The sequence below is a fragment of the Sciurus carolinensis genome, chromosome 12 (genome assembly GCF_902686445.1).
Source record: "Sciurus carolinensis chromosome 12, mSciCar1.2, whole genome shotgun sequence".
In the NCBI taxonomy this organism is placed as follows: domain Eukaryota; kingdom Metazoa; phylum Chordata; class Mammalia; order Rodentia; family Sciuridae; genus Sciurus; species Sciurus carolinensis.
In genome coordinates, this window is record NC_062224.1 from 62,009,356 (window position 1) to 62,029,442 (window position 20,087).

General features: G+C 41.0%; 1 protein-coding gene across 1 annotated transcript in view; it reads left to right on the plus strand.

Moving 5' to 3' along the window:
* The first annotated feature begins 11,383 nt into the window (after nucleotides 1-11,383).
* Nucleotides 11,384-20,087, plus strand: part of Lin9 (lin-9 DREAM MuvB core complex component) — a 77,667-nt gene continuing 68,963 nt past the window's right edge. The window contains exons 1-3 of the mRNA XM_047520871.1: nucleotides 11,384-11,604; nucleotides 17,103-17,135; nucleotides 19,366-19,460. Of these exons, the coding sequence (XP_047376827.1) occupies nucleotides 11,526-11,604; nucleotides 17,103-17,135; nucleotides 19,366-19,460 (207 nt within the window). The 5' untranslated portion in view covers nucleotides 11,384-11,525. The remainder of the gene's footprint in view (nucleotides 11,605-17,102; nucleotides 17,136-19,365; nucleotides 19,461-20,087) is intronic.

Sequence of the window (20,087 nt, forward strand, 5' to 3'; positions counted from 1 at the left end):
GAACCTGTAGGAATGGAGCCAAGTGCAAAGAAGTTAGAGCACAGAGGTGTACCTTTGAAGAAATATTGGGACCCAAGTCTTTTCCTCTTTCCCTTTTTGCTCCATGACCACCATAAGGTGAACTATTTTCTCTGCCACATGCTTCCACCATGATGTACTGTGCTGCTACAGATCCAAAAGCTACAGGGCCAAGCAACCATGAACTGAAACCTCTGAAACCATGAGCCAAAAAAACCCTGTTCTTTTTATAAGTTGTTTATCTCAAGTGTTTATCACAGCAGTGGAAAAGCTGAATAATACATCATGAAATGGGGTTCCAAATAAAGCATTAATTGTTTAATTCATTACCATTCTCAATCTTGTAGTGAATTTTGATGGTATTTCGGGTGAACATGAAATTGATTATACTTGGTTTGTGAGGAAGAATATGACTTTAGATTCAGATCCTAGTGAGATGAAGAGTTACTGTTAAGTGTTATAACAATAAAAGGAGAACTAGAAGAACCTGTGAGAGTTGTTTGTACAGATTGTACAGACTTTTTCTTTTTCTTTTTTCTTTTTTCAGTGCTGGGAATTGAACCCAGGGTCTCACACATGCTAGGCAAGCACTCTACCCTGAGCTATATTCACAGTTTGACTCTTCTTTTTAGATGATGGAATAACTTATTTGAATGAGTTTGTCGAACATGAGAAAATATTATGTGCAAGTGTGACTGAATGATTTTACAAGTGCTGAAAAACTTGTCTTGTTATGGTTTAGATATGAAGTATCCCCAAAAGCTCATGAGTGACATGAAGAACATTCAGAGGGAAATGATTTAATTATGAGAGCCATAACCTAATTGGTCTGTTAATCCACCGATAAAGATTAAGTGGGTGATAAATGAAGGCAGGTAGGGTGTGGCTGGAGGAGATAGCCCACTGGGGCATGATTTTGGGGTTTATATTTTGTCCCTGGTGAGTAGCACTCTCTCTGCTTCCTGTTGCCATGTCCTGAGTTATTTTCCTCCACCACAATGTTCAACCTCACCTTGGGTGAAGAGTTATGAAGTCAGCCAACCATGGACTGAACTTTTGAAACCATGAAACAAAAATAAACTTTTCCTCTTCTAAATTGTTCTCATCAGTTCTTTTGGTCACAGTGGTAAAAAGCTAACTAAAACACATCTGTATTAAACATAGAATAATTTTTAAAAAATCAAATCCTAGACTAGATATCCTTTAGATCTTTAAGCTATCACTAATCTTCACCATTCTCCCTCCTGATTTGATATTTTAAAAATTTAATCTTTTGAAAGATTCAGAGACTTTCATTTAGTCTTTTAACCTTTCCCACATCAGTCATCACACGAGAGAGGTTATTCCAGCTCAGGGACTATGGAAATGACTACCAGGTACATTCACAGGCCTAGCAGATCTACTGTAAACTAGACTTTGGTCAGGACTCCATTTATTTACCTTCTACTCTAAAGAGGATTTATGATGACTTCTGGTCTATGACTCTCAGTGTTAACTTAGACCTTGTATTTTAGTCAGCTTTTTCACTGCTGTGACTAAAAGATCCTGACCAGAACAACTGTAGAGGAGGAAAAGCTTATTTGAGGGCTCATGGTTACAGAAGGCCGGCTCTATTCCTCGGGGCTCCAGGTGAGGCAGAACATCATGGCAGAAGAGTGTGGCAGAGGAAGGTGGCTCACACGATGGTCAGGAAATGGAGAGAGAGGTCTCCACTTGCCAGATACAAATATATACCTCAAAGCCATGCCCCCAATGAACCACTTCCTCCAGTCACACTCCACGTGCCTCCAGGTACCATTCGGTTAATCCCATTAGGTATTAATTCACTGATTAGTTTAAGGTTATAGCCCAATCATTTCTCCTCCAAACCTTCTTGCATTGTCTCACATGTAAGCATTTGGGGAATACCACATTTAAACCATAACACTTTGCATCCAATAATTCTTGAAATATCTGGGCATATCACTCTCCTCATAAATGCCATTGGGGATTGACTAGGAATCATAGTATACCACTTGTCACAGTGTTAGGAAGAAGTTCCTAGGGTCTGGCTATCTCTTCAGTTAATGGGTTCCAGATCTGAAAGTTGGCACACATCCTGGAACTAAGCAAAGAATCATGACTTTTTCTGGGGTGATTGCCCTCAGTCTCCCACTCCTCTAATCTTGCCTTCTTTTGATTATAGATAAAACAACAGACTTATTGGCTACTTATCTATTTTGCCTCTAGAGACACCACGTTCTATTAACTATTTCCATTTCCTCATGTCCCATAGGTCAATTTCCATTGGTTATCCTTCAATCTTGTTGATTTTTATGATAAAGACACACCATACCCTCTACCTTCTCATGTTAAGCACTGTTACCTTACCTCTATTGTATTCATCAGGGCTCCTATCACACTTAAGGAGCCCAACCTGTGACTGCCTCCCCTACCATCACCCTTGTTCTGCAGAGAAGAGTCACCACTGAATTTCCCCTGGATGCTGCTGTTCTTACCAGCACATGCCTGTTGGCTTTGGTGAATGGTATGTCTTCTGGGCCTTCTCAAGGAACACACTCTTGAGGGGGAAACCTATGGTTTGTCAGAGAGCAGATTCTGCAGTTCTTCCTACACAGAGGAAGGACTAGCTCTTAACAGGAAGGGTTAGACATCTCTTTCACCTCTGAGTCTGCAGACAGAAGTCTTTAGAGACCTCCCTGCAGATGCCTTCTTCTCACAGGTCAGAGTCCTAGGTCTTCTTCATTAGGACTCTGACATTAGCAAAGCAAACCTGCTTTGACTGAGTATTTAAATGTTTTTAGAGCTCAATGACAATAACTAGTAGGTCCTAAATTTGCTCCTAAGCTGTCCACACTCTGGAGGTACCACCAGTCTGCTTGTAAACTACTATAGAGACCATTGACTCTCCACTTAGTTTTTAGGTTTGTTAATTCCTTTTTCATTATTTATATACTGGGCCTAAGTACAGTTTATAATAACCAGTCAACTCCACAGTCCTTTTAAGCATTATTCCTCTTCTGTCTTGCAATGCCTGAATCATCTCACCAGCAAAAATCTTCCTCTCTCCTTGAATATTTTCCCAGGACACCACCATGAAATCTTCAGCCACTTTATTCTAAGCATTCTCCATGCCCCGCATTCCATGGGGGATGGGATATACCTTGCCAGCCAGGTAAGAAGTTGTCAGTCCAAAATTGCCTGCTTTTCCAAACCACTCCTAATACCAAGTATTCCAAATCAGGTTCTTTGAGATGCAGGTGCTAGGACCGATCAAATGTGTAGAATATCTATTTATTTGGGGAAACAATTTTGAATAATAAAGAACGGGAGGGAGCACGAATATGTGGGTGGGGGTGGGGGAAGCCTCAGATCAGAATGCTGGTCTGCCACCAGCAAGAGGAGAGAAGAAGGAACATTGGCTAGGAGGAGCTTCAGACTACAGTGCAGCTCGGAGGAAATCCTAGCCAGGCTGATGGAAGGCTGTGTTAATTACACTTCAGTTACCTTCTGTGTTTACTTGCTGAAAGGACTTGTGACAGTTTTTATTCACAGACCAAGGTTTTACACACGAAGGGTACAGTATGGTAGTAGCAGATGCAATGAAGAGGCTGGAGATTCCAGGCACAGGTTTCTTTGGCCTCCCATCACTAGGTCTCACAGGATCTTTTTTTTTTTTTTTTTTTTTTTTTTTTTTTTTTTTAATTCGGTGCTGGGGAATCGAACCCAGTGCCCTGTGCTTGTAAGGCAAGCACTTTACCAACTGAGCTATCTCCCCAGCCCTCTCATAGGATCTTGAATCATGCATACCAGGAAGTCCAAAGCTGACCCATGGTCGGATCTCTTAGTGAGCTGTTCCTGTAGATATCTTTCAACTTTATGACCAGATTTAATCACTGAAATCCTTTAGGTTCAAACAAAGAAACAACTATTAAATAGTGCTGAAAGGATGGTACATGCAGCCCCTCAAACAATCCATAGACAAAAGCAGAATATAATTTAACATATTCCATAGTGTTATCCAAAGCTCACCCTCATACTCCAGGCAGCTCTGTAGATAAGCATTAGCCAATCCAGGTCATGCCATGCAGGAGCCCAGAGCAAAGACCCTGGTTGGGTGGAAATGGCCTGGCTCCAGCAGCAATGCCAGGTGCAGTTATTGGCTAGGAGCAAGCTGAGAGAGCATGGCATTGGTGTGATCTTAGTGGGTAGCAGTTAAAGACTGTCAGATAACTGCACCCCTCACAGCTGAAGATCAGAGTGATGTACCTCCATGGCTACAAAAACCCACTTCAGGAACAGGTTTTAAAAGTGACCCCCCTCCCCCGTGTGTCCCCTGTTTCTCTTTCTAGTCTTACTATAATAGGGAATTGGAGGCTGCTTTTGCTAAAAAGCTCTGACTCTTCTCTTAGGCCTACAGATGCCCCATGGGTAATTAAGAACAGGATAAAAATCCTAGCATCTCTGCCTTCATTTTAATCTGTCTTCTTTCTTACTTTAAACTTTGAGTCAGATTCCTACTCATCTCTGCATGTAATCATGATAATCACTTGGGGTGTGTAATACAAGGTTTATTAGCCCTAAATTTCCCCATCCCATCTCTTCCCTCTTCAAAACCAAGGACACTGAGATGAATAACTAAGATATTTTCAGGACTTGCAGAGAGTGACATTAATCTGCCAGTTTTTACAATGTCCTGTTCCAGAACCCCTGGAGCAGCAACTAGAATTCTTCAGTCACTGCCCTAAAGCTGTAGTCACCTTGAATTCCAGGAACAGCACAGTGGCACAGACAGATCACTATTAGCTTTGCATCACTGTGACCAAAGAACAACTTAAAGGTGGATAAATTTATTTGGGGCTCATGGTTTCAGAGGTCTCAGTCTACAGATGGCTAATTCCATTGCTCTGAGCCCAGGATGAGGAAGTACATCATGGAGAAAGAGCCCAGTGGAGGAAAGCTGCTCAGCTCATGGCAACAAGAAAGGGGGAGACGAAAGGGACCAGAGGCAAGATGCATCCCTTCCAGGGCATACCCCCCTATGACCTACTTCCTCTAATCAAACCCTACCTTTCTATAGTTACTACCCAGTCAGTCCATTCAATCTAGGGTGGACTGATTAGGTCACAGCTCTCACAATCCAGTCATTTCACCTCTGATTATTCCTGCAGAAACCCAAGAGTTTTGGGAGGACACCTCACATCAAAACCATAACAATCACCACATCATGAGATCATGCTCCTAAGCAGAAGCAATTATCCCATGACAGGAACTGAGGCTTGCCTCCTTAAACAAGAATATTTCATGGGAACCAGATTGTCCCCTGAAGAGATAAGAACTTCTCTGAAGCCCCACCTGGCAGAACCACAACTGATATAAAGATCAATCAGACCAGCCTGATACAGTGGCACATGCCTGTAATCCCAACGACTTGGGAGGACAAGGCAGAAGGATCCAGAGTTTAAAGCCAGCCTCAGCAACCTAGCAAGGCCCTAAACAACTCAGTGAGACCCTGTCTCTAAATAAAATATAAAAAAAGGGCTGGGGATGTGGCTCAGTGGTTTGGTGCCCCTGAATTCAATTCATGGTACCAAAAAAGTCAATTAGACCACAGTTTAACCAAAACTGCTTAATTATGCATATCTCTAGCCTCCTCCCCCTATTCCTCCTCTATATAAACTTGAAGCACATGTCAGTGCCCTGAAGACAAGATGCTTGATCTCACTTTACTTTCCCAGTATGGCCAATCAAAAGGAACTTTTGATTAAAAGTTCCTTTCTTGCTTTTCCTCATTACTTTTTCCATTTGGTTTTTGGGGTGAGTGACTGAACCTGATTTTTTGGGACCCGTTTGGTTAGGCCTCTGACCTAGGACTCCAGTAACAGTACCTCTTGCCACACTTCATCTTAAACACCCCAGCCATTCTCAACAACTTAAAATTCCTGGAATAAAAACCATAGTTTTGTGTATTACTCTCTGCCACTAATACTACTTTCTTCTTCCATTTCCCCTCCCTAACTTCAGTTCATCCCCATTTTATTTAGGAAATTCTGGACAGTGATTGAGAGTGTTTGTGTGTGGTGAGTATCTCTCTACTTTCCCTTACATAGACTGATCTCTCATAGCTTTTCATAGTTTGTTACAAAAAGATCTGACAAAGAGGTTATTGCTATTCCTTCAAAGAGGTGTTGTTCTTCCTCATCTTTGCTTCATTATGCAAATTGAGAAACAAAGAGACTTCCATAAATAACCTGGGATATACCAGTAAATTTTGCCAAGAACAATGTCTTTAGAAGCAGTATTTCGGAAAGGAACGGACAACATTTAGTCCCTTCTGGGTACAGCTTAGGAAAGCAGGACATAAGATAGAGTGGTAGAGGGCTGGTGTTCATGTGCTGGGATGTGAGCCAAGTATTTTACATAAGTGATCTCATTTAATTCTCACTATAGCCCTAGGAGATAGGTTTAATGATCTCCTCCTCCACTTTAACCAAATGGTCCTTTTACCTGAGTCTCAGGAGATACAGGTATTTGATGACCCTCCTAGGACTGTTCTAAAAAAACAGGGTCTGTTAGGAATTCAGTTTGCATCTTCCTGTAGTCACTTGGGTCCAACAGGAAAAGCAGTTTCTTTTTCTAGCATATTTGCAGGCTAGTAAGATGTTTGGAAAAAAAGTCAGAGTGGAAAGGATAGCAGTTTAATGTCAGTCCTTTATTTGTACCAATCATTTCACATCTCCCAATAGAGTGCCTCTTTGACTTATTTTCATTGAGTGACTTAGAAAGGGATCTGGTACAAAAAAACCAAAAATTTTAGATGGAGACAAATCCTAATGTCTGTGCTATGGTTTGGATCTTGAATGTTCACCAAAGGCCCATGTGTTAAATGCTTGGTTCCCAGGGTGGTGCTATTGGGTAGTGATAGAACCTATAAGAGGTGGGACCTAGTGAGTGGTTGTTAGGTCACTGGGGATGGATATGTCCTTGAAGGGGGTTGAAGCACCCCAGTCCCCTTTTCATTCTTTTTTGTTTCTGGCCATGAGGTGAACAGTTGTGTTCTGTCATATGCTACATTGCCACAGGCCCAAACCAATGATCCAATGAACCATATACTGGAACCTCCAAAATGTGAACCAAAATAAACCTTTTTCTCTTTGTAATTTGATTAGGTATTTTTTATAGTGACAAAGCTGATTAACAGTCTGAAAATGAGATTTTTTTTGACAACAGCTTTATTGAGATATAATTCATATATAATTCACCAATTTAAAATGTAGGACTCAATGTTTTTTAATATATGCAAAGAATTGTGCAACCATTACCTCGGTTAGTTTTAGAACATTTTTCTCACCCCAGAAAGAAACCCTGTACCCTTTACTAATCACTCCCCGTTCTGCACTTCATCCTCACCAGCCCCTGGCAACTGCTGATCCGATTTCTGTCTTTATGGAATTGTCTATTCTGAACTTTTTATATAAATGGAATCATCCAATATATGGTCCTTTGTAACTGACTTCTTTTACTTAGTATGATGTTTTCAGGTTTCATCCACACCATAACATTTATCAGTAGATTCTTGTTTGGCTGAATAATATTCAGATATTCAGATAATAATATTCAGATATATATCATTGGTACAGATTTTTTTCTATGGCTGTTTTTATTATAAAAGTATTTTAAAATTTTACTGTAAAAAAGTTATGAATACATGTATAAATAAAAATCACCCAAATCCCACCATCCAGAATCAGCCACCATTAACATTGGGTATCTTGTATTCTGTTTAGTCTATGCAAATATATTTAGTAAATTGAATTATATTATGTGTGATATTTGTATAATATGAATTTTTTAAATTGTGGTTGCTGTTTTTTGAACGTGTCCCCAGACACTGGGCAGGGTGGCACATACCCGTAATCCCAGTGATTTAAGAAACTAAGGCAGGAGAATCATAAATTTGAGGCAAACCTGGGCAAATTTAGTGGGACCCTGTCTCAAAACAAAAAAATTATAAAATATCTGGAATTGTAGCTCAGTGGTAGAGCACCCCGGGGGTTGAATCTCCAGTCAAAAAACAAAAACAAAAAACAAAAAATATGTCCCCTAAAGTTCATGCATTGGAAACTAAATTGTCAATTTAACAGTGTTCAAAGGTAGGAACTTTAAGAGGTGATTACGTCATAAGGGCTCTGTCCTCATGAATGGAAACCTAATGTTATTGTGGGAGTGGATTAGTCACCAAGAGAGTGGGTTCCTGATAGAAGTATGAGTTCAGCCACTTCCCTCTCTCACATGAAACCTCTTTCCTTTCTGTTTTCTACCATAGGATGATGCAGCATCAAAGCCCTCTCCAGATGTGAAATCTTCTATGTTGCACTTTCTAGCCTCCAGAAACATAAAAAAAATAATAATAAATCTGTCTTTCATAAATTACCCAGTCTCAGGTAATCTGGCTTCATAGTAAGAAACAGGCTAAGATGGTGGTAAAATATACATAACATAAAATTCAACATTTATTTAATTCGTTTAGGTACTTGGGATTGAACCCAGGGTTGCTTTACCACTGAGCTATATCCCCAGTCCTTTTCATTTTTTGTTTTGACACAGGTTGTGATGCTTGCTGAGAATGGGCCTTGAATTTGTGGTCCTCTTGGCTCAGCCTCCCAAAACACAGGGATTACAGGCATGAGCCACTGTACTCATTTTATTATCTCAATTTTTTCACTTTATCTTCATATTATAATCTAGATAGTACAGTGTGTAAGTTAGTTTTCCATTACTATAACAATACCTGAGCCAGTTTTTTTTTTTTTTTTTTTTTTTTTTTGCTTTTTGTGGTGCTGGGGATTGAACCCAAGGTCCTGTGCATACAAGGCAAGCACTCTACCAACTGAGCTATATCCCTAGCCCTGATCCAGTTTTAAAAAGCAGATTATAGGGGGAAGTGTCTAAAAATATTGATTCAATCAGCAACCCTGCTGTAATATGTATGTAAAAACTACCTCAGAATAAAACCTAGTTTACCTTGGTCTAACAATACTCCAACAATCATGACATCACAGAACTTCTTCTCTCACAACCCCAGTCTCCTTCATGTTTGTTTCTATTTTATTATTCTAAGAGGGTAGATTTTTCATAATCTCATCTCCAAATAGATGGTGAAAGGCAAGCTGCTGAGGCCCCCCCAGGTGCTAAGACCAGTTTTCATCTTAGAGAGATCAGAATCTGTTAGAAGGCACAGGAGGGGTTAAATTCACTGTGAAGGATTACTTTGTCAAATTAAACTTCCACCCTCCTTGCTTCCCTCCTATTGTTGCTCAAAACTTGGTCCTTGTCCCCAATGCCAATTCAAATAACAAGGACACAGTTTTGAGAAAAAAGGAAAAAAGTTTATTGCTTTGCTAGCAAAGGAGAAACACAGGAAACTCCTGTCCAAGAGGCTGTGACTCTACCCATCAGCAGGAATAGGGGGCTTTAAAGAGGTGATTCAAAGGCTACATTATGTGTTGTCTGTTGCAGTTGTAATTCATTTGCTAATTTGGGAGACAGTCATTTCTGAGATCTTCTAGTGCCATCCCCCTGTCTGGATTACTTTATTCCTATGGTTGATGTGTGCTCGAGGGCAGATAAATTTGCCTAAAATGCAGAAGAAAGGTAATCCTGTTTCCCCTGAGATTAGGTAGGATCAGGAAGAAAGGAAGAGAAAAATGTCTATTTTAAAAGTAAGTTGTAGTGACAAAGCACCAGGGGATATATCCAAAGCATTAAGTGGACCACATTACACTATCCCAGTACTTAGTTATCCAAGGAACAAATTGGCTTCACCAATGATACTCTTCCCCACACCAGAGTGACTCAGCTAGCCCTTTCCCCCAATACTTCCACATTTCTTTGAGAGGTGGATTTCACTCCTGCAACCTGTCACATTCTATCCAGTGCCATAGAGGTGGTAGTAGTGGCTAACTGCTGCCTGCTAGTAAGCTATTATAAGGTCTTTACATCTATCAACTTATTTAATCCTCAAAACAACATTCTTATTACCTGCATTTTACAGATAAAAAGTTGAGGCACCCAGAATTAAGTTAAGAAGCAAACTTGCCTGAGATTATACAACTAGCAACCAGAATTCCAAGCAGGTCTCTACACAACCTCTGAATTTCTACAGCCAGGAGAGGAGGCATCTCTCTGCTGTCCTTCACTTGCCCCAACAGGCTTCCTTCTGCCTGGTTCCCAAACTCTCATCTTGTTCCTCTTCAATTCATTTCTCACATTTTTGTTTTAAAACAAATGGAAACACGCCACCCCCATTATTTAACACCAACTTCTTCATTGCTCCAGTGCTTTCAGCAAGTTCAATTTCTTAGCCTAGGCAGGCCTCTGCTCTGTTCTCATCTTCATCTATCATCTTTAACTTCTGAGTTTCTGGAATTCATCCATGTGGTTTTTTCAATTCTTAACTCTCCTATCCCTCATTCACCATACATTCCTGGAGAAAAGGCTCGGAACTCACAAACATTTGTTAAAGGAATTGTCGAAAAACAACAGTGGTTTATTACTGGAAAGTGTTACAAACGAGAATTTGTGAAATCTTTCCCTGGGCTTCTTTCAATAAAGGATAAATTCTCATCCAGTGTCCTCATTTGGATCAGGGTACTTAATCACCTTGTAGTGCCACTGTTAGTTCTAGCATGTATCCTCACGAAGCCATCAGTTACTCTTTTTGTAGTTCTCTCCCAGCTCACTACACGTATTATTGTAGAAAGGATGAACAAGCTGAGCAGAAACAGTCCTTAGCTGCCAGCCTAAATGACTAACTTCACGACCTCTCAAGGTCTCTCTTTCCGGGCTGCATGGGCAGCTCACGTTCCAACCTTCAAGAACTGAGGAGTCCCCGGCTCACCAGAGGCCGCTGGGACCCCCCAGTCCTGGACCCTCACGTTATGTGGCCGCTGCAGTCTGAGCTCGGGGCTGGAGGTGACTAAGGAGCCCGAGAAACGTGGGTCTGGGCAACCCGGAACATTTGACTTCGTGGAAAGCCCCCTTGCGTAACGTGATCAAGAACTATGGGCTTCTGGCCCCGCGCTGGGGCCACAGGTGCCCCCTCCCTGCCCCACGCCGCGGCCCGCCGGGGCCTCCCTCCCGTTCGCCTCCCGGAACAAACAGCTTGCAGTTCCCGCAGCTGCAGCGCGAGCCGCGAAACGCGCGCCGGGAGCGAGCCCCGGCGAGGGCGGGCGGCTCGGCCCGGGCGGGACACCCGAGCTGGCGTTGCGCCCCCCGCGCTCGGGCGCCGGGCCTCTCCGCGCGGCCTCCCTCCTCCCACCCTCCGGCCCGGGGCGGGAGCGAGGGCGGAGGGCGAGGCGCGGCCACCCCGCGCACCCCCTCCCCGGGCAGGCGCGGGCGGAGCAGGGCCAGCCTTGGATGGCCGCGGCGGGAGCAGCGCGGCGCAGCGCCGCGGGCAGCGAGCTCCGCATTCGAACCTCCCTCGCAAAGACAGTCTCCGCCCCACAATGCACCGCGGCGGGCAGCCTTTGAAAAAGCGGCGCGGCTCGTTCAAGATGGCGGAGCTCGACCAGTTGCCTGACGAGAGTGAGTAGCACCTCAAAGCACCCCCCTCTTCCCGCCGGCCGCCTGTCCCGCGGCTGCACCGACTGGGATAGGCGGCCGTGCTTTCCGGCGGGCTGATGGGCTGACTGCCAGCTCCATCGTGGTCCCCTAGTCCTCCTACTCCGGTGTTGCCGCCGCGTCGCCGCCTTTGTTATGGTGTCTGTGTGTTGGTTTCTGGGGTTGTGCGAGCGCCAGGGCCGGAAACCGAAAGCCCGGGAGTCCAGCCTGTGCTGGGCGGAGGCGGTGGCTGCTCCCCTGGCCCGACTCCAGCCCCCGGCGGAGGTGGGGAAAGAGCAGCCCCCGGTCGCGGGGGCTGCCCTAGCCGCCTGCACCACTCACCCGGCGCCGAGAGACGCCCGCCGGGGTTATGTAACTCGCCTGTCCGGGGGGCCGGGGGAGGGCTTGGGCTGGGCACTGGGTGGTCACAGCCCCCTCTTCTTGCCCCAGCCTCTGATCTTGACAGCTCCTGCCTCTGCGGGCACTTGTGATCTTCACTACCCACCCCCCATCGCGTCCACCCCTGGAAGTGTTTCCGTGTCAGAGGGTTTTCCCCTTCCCCAGGGACCACAGGTGGCTGTGGACCTTTCTGGAGATACTCCAGAATGGATACACAGTGTTCAGGTAGCCCCCATCCCACAGGCATTCTTCTGTCAGGATGTATCTTAAGAATCATGGGGGTGTCTTTACACATGGAGGTGACCAGCACAGCATACATGTACAGTTCTCTGCCTGACACCCACTCCTGTGCATTGCCTCATTTATCCGTGTTTACTCACCCCCGCCTCTTAAGACACGGATGCCCATTTGTGTGGACTGGGCATCAATTCCATAGTTTAAGGACAATGAAACTGAAGTTTGCAATTTTCAGTATTTCATAAATTATACGAAAAGGCAGGTATTTCAGTTTAGCTAATTACAAAATGGTCCTGAATTCCCACTCACTGTTCAGTTTGTGTATGTGTATCACTTGGAGAGAGTTTTAGTATAAGAAAAAGCTTAATCGCTGTTAAATCTATCTGCACACCAGGCAGATAGACTTTAAAAATTGATAGCTCAAGATATTGCCAATGCTCTTTACTTTGTGAGGGCATATATTCTTAATGTATTATGAAGTTAAAAGTTCAGGTTGCCAATCTAGTGAAAAGTTGTATTCAAATGTTTGGGTTTTTAAATGTGATCTAGACTAGCACTAAATCCCAAAAGAACTTTGTCAGTGTTGGAAATGTTCTTTTTTGCAATGCCCAGTAGAGTAGCCATTAGCCATATGTGGAACACTTCAAATGTGGCTAAGGAACACTTCGAATGTGGCTACTGTGTTGGACAGGGCACAGCTATACACCATCCAAGAGTTTTATTATTTCTTTTTTGGAGAATACAGTTGATTGTGACTTAGGATGCTTGCAAATAAAGGTGGGCCTAATAATCACAATGTATTTATCATCTAAAAAACTTTTTTCTTACTGCGGTTCTTTGTAAAGACTTGGAATCTATACAGAGTTCAAATTCCAACTACATTCTCAAACCATATAACCTAAACATTTGTATTACTGTGTGACATCTCTGGTACATAGGTGTGTTGGGTGGGGGGCATGCAAACTTGTTTGTGTGGTATATGTCTTGTTTAGTCAGACTACACCTTGGTTGAAAGCCTGAATTGCTTTACCGGCTTGTCAAATATACATAAATACATGATTTATATGGAACCAAATGTGGAGTAGTAGGCATTATTAATTAAAATGGACAGGATCTTTTTTTAAATTTTGATTCATCGTACACAAATGGGGTACAACTTTTGTTTCTCTGGTTGTACACGAAGTAGAGTCACACCATTTGTGTAATCATACAGGAACATAGGTAATGATGTTTGTCTCATTTTGTTCTTTTTCCTTCCCCCTACCCAGGACAGGATCTTCAAAAGGAAACCGATTTCAGTTTAATACTGGAAATAGCAAATTTTTTTTGCCAAGTTTAGTCAAGGGAGCTAGCTAATATATTAATTAATAGCCACTGAAACATTATCAGTTATAAAAACTATCATTAATAGAGTACTTAGCTATGAACCAGATGCTGTGCAAAATGTATTACATGTATTTGCTCATTTAATCTTAATTTGAATTGATGCAAGTATTGGAGGACACTGAAGCTATCTTTAGCCCAGATCTTTCCTCTGAGCTTCTCCTGTTCTTCATAATCTCTTGTTATTTCATATCTCTTCTTGGATACTTCAGAAGCCCCCTCAAACTTCACAGGTTCAAAATCCACCTCATAATCCCACCCCAGGACATAGATAACTTTCATTTATTCTTGTCTTAATGAATGATTCCACTTTACATTCAGCTGGCAGAGCAAAAACCTAGAGGTTATCTTTGACACTTCCCTCTCTTTCATTTCACGGGTTTAAACTTTTACTAAGTCTTGGATCTTTTACCTTCTAAATGTCCCTCAATTCTGCCTGCTTCTTACCATCACCAAGCCCAAGTTGTCACCATCTCTTCTCTACACTAATTACTTCAGACTTCCATTAATCCACTCCCTTCCCTCATATACAGGTCAGGGGGATTCCTTCAAAATGTGTACATGTCATCCTTCTGTTTAAAACCTGTTTGTAGCTAGCTATGAGGCCCTTTGTGATCTGGCTACTCCCTACCTCTCCAGCTTTACTATCACCCTCTCATTCCGCCCCTTTGAGTTAAATTGGACCTTTCTCATTCTCACCAGGCTCTTTTCTGCAGGGCCTTTGCACATGCTTTTCTCAACTGGAATACTCTTTATTCCTCTCACTTCCTGTTAACTTCTATTTATCCTTTAGACCCCATTTTGAACTTCTTCAGAGAGTTATTTTTCTGTCCTCCCCGACTAGGTTATGTCTTTAATCTTTTCATGCCACAGTGTAATTTCTTAGTGGCAGCTGTCATAGTTGCAGTTTCTTGCTTGTTTATGTGATAATTCAGTTAGTAGCCTAACCAGACCAAAGCAGGTACTGTTTCTGTTTTTCCTTTATATTACATTTCTAGTTCTATGCATAACACCTGGCTTCCGCTCTGACCTTTTCTCTTACTACTATTTCCTTATAACCTCCCCCCAGTACTCCCCTCCTCTTTCTTATCATTTTTATATTCTAACCTCTCTTAGGACTTTTTCTCTGTTTCTTCTGCCCATACTGCATGCTCTGACTCCTATGCTCTCATAGCTAGCTCTTTTCAGATGTTACCACCTCAGAGAAGCCTTCCCTAACTACTCTATATAAAGTAACTTCTCCCACATAAATATCACCCAGTTCATTTCCTTTATAGCAATTATCACAAACTGTAATTATTATTTTATGTACTTGTTTATTGTATGTCTCTTTCCACTAAAATACAAGCTTCCTGAGAGCAGAGGCTTTGTCCATCTTGTTCCTTGAGTAACCTCAGTCACTAAAACAGTGCTTATGGAATGCTGGGGATGTTGTTCAATGGTAGAGCACTTGCCTAGCATACGTGAGGCCATGGGTTTGGTCCCCAGCACTGCAAACAAAACAGTGCTTATGGGAAGCATTCAGTAAATTTTGGTTGAATGAATACCCAGTTACAGCAGGATTCTAAATCAGATTCACTTGCCTTTAAAATTCATGTTCTTTTTTTTTCTTTTTTTGCGGTGCTGGGGATTGAACCCAGGGCCTTGTGCTTGCAAGGCAAGCACTCTACCAACTGGAGCTATCTCCCCAGCCCCAAAATTCATATTCTTAACCTAAAAAGATTTATAAATCAATCAAAGCAATACTAATAGTAAGCACTATGAAAATTAGCCATGTAATGTGTACACTTTTGCACATAAGTTAACTTATTTACTTATTTGCAAATGAAGAAACAGCACAGAGAGGTTAAGTAACCTTGGGGAGGTAACATTGTGAGAGTGACAGAGCCAGGATTCAAACACAGCTAGTCTCAATCTAGGACCTGTTATTTTGACCACTAGACCATACTGCCTCTCAGGAAAAGAAAAAAAGCTGGTAGGTCAGAATTCCTAAGATACGGTTCCTGTGTTCATGGAGCAGAAATGAATATCTTTGTGACTTATGCTTCTTTCTTCAGATCCCTGCGCCAACATCACCTTTCAGAGCAGCTAATTATGAGCAATTTATATAAAAATAGTCTGCCCTTCCCCTACTCCCACACTCCCTAGCCCTGTTATCCTGCTGTACTTTTTCCATAGCGCTCACTGCCACCTGATGTGTATTTGTTTGTTTATCTCCCCCCAGTAGAATGTAAGTTTCAGAACAGGGACTTAGTCTGTTTTGCTTTCTATTGTATCCCTATTGCCTGGAGCAGAGACTGGTGGGCAGTCCGTACTCAATACATACTCACTGCATGAGTGAATGGTTACTACTTTTTTCTCAAATGAACTATATTTGTCTTAGTAGCTGCAAGGATATGTGCGCTGTCTACTTTGCTGCTTCCCTGTTGTGTTGTGTTGTTTGAAGTTTTTTAGCAAGATTTTATGGCATTCGTCCCCAACTCCTCCCGTCCTTGATTTTACTGCCTTTGGTCATTATACTTCAAAAAAATTTTTTCCTATTGCTTCTCCTACACCCTCCATCCATAGATATTGTCCTTTATTCACACCAAAACCTATAGCTTAGTGTTTCTCAAAGTGGATTACCTACAATAGATCCTCCTTTATTAATAATATGGATTCTGTGTGTATGAGGAGCTTTCTGGTTATTCTACTATACCGTAAAGTTTGCTTTATCTAGTGAATCCCTCCAAATTTATACTGGCCCCTTTTGTCTGTTTTGAACTCCTTTTTCTAGTTTGGATCTTTTAAGTATCGTGCATACCTACATTCTAGACTTTCCAGGGACTTATGACCTGCTATGACAGTCTCTGAATCATTTCCATTTTACTTTTTCCACTTCATTATCTCTTCTGATCTTTCCTGAATAAATGCCATTTCAATTTCTCTTTTCCTTAGGATCAAAGTACTTTTTGAATGAAGATCCAAAATTATTTCTGTCCCTATTCTTTTTCCCTCTCTCTCTACATTTTCCTCTCTGGGAATGGTTTCCAATTCTCACAACTTCACCAAGACTCCCTGATGTCTCTCCAGTTTTTTCTTACCCTATTTGAGTTCTGAATTATAGTTTGAATTGTGTACTAGTTATTTCCTGGATACTGGGACACTTTACCCTTAAGCTTCATCCCCAGCCCCCCTCCCTGTTTTTTGTTTGAGTTTGGGTGTTTCATTTTTTGGGGGGCGGGGAGAGACAGGGTCTCTTGAAGTTGCCAAGGCTGGCCTTGAACTTGTGATATTCCCAAGTAGCTCTGATTACAGGTGTGTACCACTATGTCTGGCCATCGACTTATTTCTAATTGCACATGCCAACATCACTTCAAACGCAGCACTGCTCAAATGAAATGGAATACTTTTACCGTCAAATCATCTTTTTCTCTCACTTTGATTTTGAAATGATTATTGATTTTTTTTTTTTTTTATTGCAGGCTCATCAGCAAAAGCACTTGTCAGTTTAAAAGGTAAGAATTATATTGTTTTTAGGGATGTTATAAGCTAGAAACTAATTCATAAAATTAATTTGGATATTATTTCTTTTTTCCTTCTAAGTTATGATTTTTTTTAGTTTTTCAGTATTGATTTTTACTGATAACTTGAAATTCATATGCTTTTAGAACATATGAATGGTCCTGAGTTGTTAGAAATTAAGAGTTTTTTTCTTAAAATTATTGATTAAAGAACTTCCTAACTACACATTCTAGAAAAATCTTATTTAAATTTAAAACATTTATTAAGTTTGTGCTGAGCTGTATGTTTGCATAATGGTTTATCTTTCTTTCTAAGTAATAAGGCAAGTTCCTTGTAATAAAAGAATAGTACTTTTCTCTTTCTGAGAAAAATACTAGATACTTTCCTTGCTCTTGTTACTTCTTTTGATTAGTTATAGTAGACTAGCCCTCTTAATATGGTTCATTTTACATTTTACCGCTTGGTTAAGATTCTACTAGGTAAAGAAATTGGGAACCAAGCTAAATATTCTCAAAGTTCATTAGTACTTTGTGTCTTTAAAACTACTGTGTTGTGCTTTGGATTAGTGATTTACCAAATGAAGACCTGCTTGAGACAACTTATCTTAAAGAATACCTTGGTCAATTTGCGGAGAAGGATCAATTCCATTCCCCCCCCCCCTTTTTTTTTTTTTTTTTGGTGCTGGGGTTTGAACCCAGGACATCATCACCTACTGTGCCACTGAGCTTTATCCCCAGCCCTCCACCTTGTTTCTTTTGTGCTTCTTAAATTGTACATGTGGGACTGAGTGCCCATGCCTGTAAACCCAGTGACTCAGGACACTGAGGCAGGAGAATTGCAAGTTTCAAGGCCAGCCTCATGCAACTTAGTAAAACTCTGTCTCAAAATTAAAATTAAAAAGGGCTGGGGGTATAGCTCAGAGTGCCCCTGGATTAAGTCCCCAGTATCTCTCTCTTCTCTTCTCTTCTCTTCTCTTCTCTTCTCTTCTCTTCTCTTCTCTCTCTCTCTCTCTCTCTCTCTCTCTCTCTTTCACACACACACACACACACACACACACACACACACACACATCTGTCTGCAGGTAGATCAGTCAGTCTAGGAGTTCGGGGTATAGACCAGTGGTAGAACACTTTTCCTAGCATGTGTAAGGCACCGTGGGTTTGATCCCTAGTACTGGCACCCACCTTGCAAAATACAAATGTATATCTGAAAAAGCATTCCATTCTTTTTCTCTCTGTATTAAATCCATTTTTATTTTTATTTTTGTTTTTGAGACAGATCTCCCTGTGTTGCTCAGACTAACTTTGAACCCCTGGGCTCAAGGTATCTTCCCAAGTAGCTGCAGCTGTAGGTGTGCACTACCATGCCTGGCTATGTTTTATCTATTTTGTATGTGTATATTTTTTGTTTGTTTGTTTATTTGTTTGTGGTGCTGGGAATCAAACTCAGGGCCTCATAGAGAGCAAGCACTCTACCACTGAGTCATACCCCCAGCTCTATTTCTTTTTTAAAAAAGAATTATACAATTAATATAAATTTCTTTTAGAAAAAACTAGAAAATACTGATGAGCAACTAGAAAAGACTAAAAATAACCATCCTGCCTATATTCATCCCAGTTTTCTGTGTTTCTCTATATAGTTAAATATCCCTTTCTATAAAAATTAAACTTACTCCCTTTTATTTTTATAATATATTTAATCGATCATTTGTTTGGATTCTTCCTGGTTGTGTACAGCTCCAAAGACATTTCTTTGAATTAAGAAAAACAGAAACATCACACTAATTTCAATTTCATATGTCAAGGATTCCACATATTGAAGCAAAAAAACATGTAGAGATTTGTCCTAAATTCAGAGTTAGAAGGGCTTTTTTCCATTTTCAATTGCCTGCTTTCAGTCAGAATTCTACCAGGAATTTTGAGTTTTTGGCAATTGAAGTGGAAAAATTATTAAAAACCAAAAAGAAAGAAAAAAAGATGGTATATGTTTCAGTATAGAAATTTAATACCTTTAAGATGTATCATTTTATCAAATTATTAAGAGAATTGAACAGAAAAATACAGATAAGATTTTTCATTCATAATAAACTGAGATTATTATTACATATTTTTTCCACATTGGTGTATATTTCAGATATATTGCTACCATTAAATAGATAATGCTCCTGGTATGAAATCCTCTGAACTAAACTTATATTTTATTAGTATTAATTATTCATTACAGAGGGAAGCTTATCTAACACATGGAATGAAAAGTACAGTTCTTTACAGAAAACCCCTGTTTGGAAAGGCAGAAATACAGGCCCTGCTGTGGAAATGGTAAGGAATGTGTTTTTCTTAGACTTTAGAATAATTATAGCTAACTTTTATTATTGTTATTTATAAATTTTTATAGCGCAGGAAAAATTTCCAAGGTTTTTTCCTAACCATGGAACTTTGAGTCTTTAAGTGAAGTGTCATTGAATACTATTTGACCTTAGATAATTGTCTATAGCCAGTGATATCTGGTCATAATTAAGTATTTTAAAAAGAATTATAGTATATTTAAATAGGAAAAAACAAACAGCAAAACCCCAGCTACAGCCAAAAGTCTTATTTTTATTAGATACACAGAAAGTTTCATGTGACTCTTGTTCCTGCAGCAAGATATATAAATAAGTGATAAGGTATTAAAATCTTGTGTAGGTCAAAGATAAGTGCATTTTAGAGGTAAAAAGTAGAGATGAGCATATAATTGCATAACTAACAATTTTAGATCCTCTGTCTTTCGCCCAGTCAGGTAGCTAGCAGGTCAGTCATGAAACAAGTCTAGAACTGGAATGGACAGCAGCAGTAGCCTGGGCAGTGGCCCTAGTGAATGTGGGGAATTTTTCCTCATTCTTTCAGTTCCATCACATCAGTTTCATTATTCTCTTCCCCTCTCTACTCATGGTCCAAGAAGGGGCC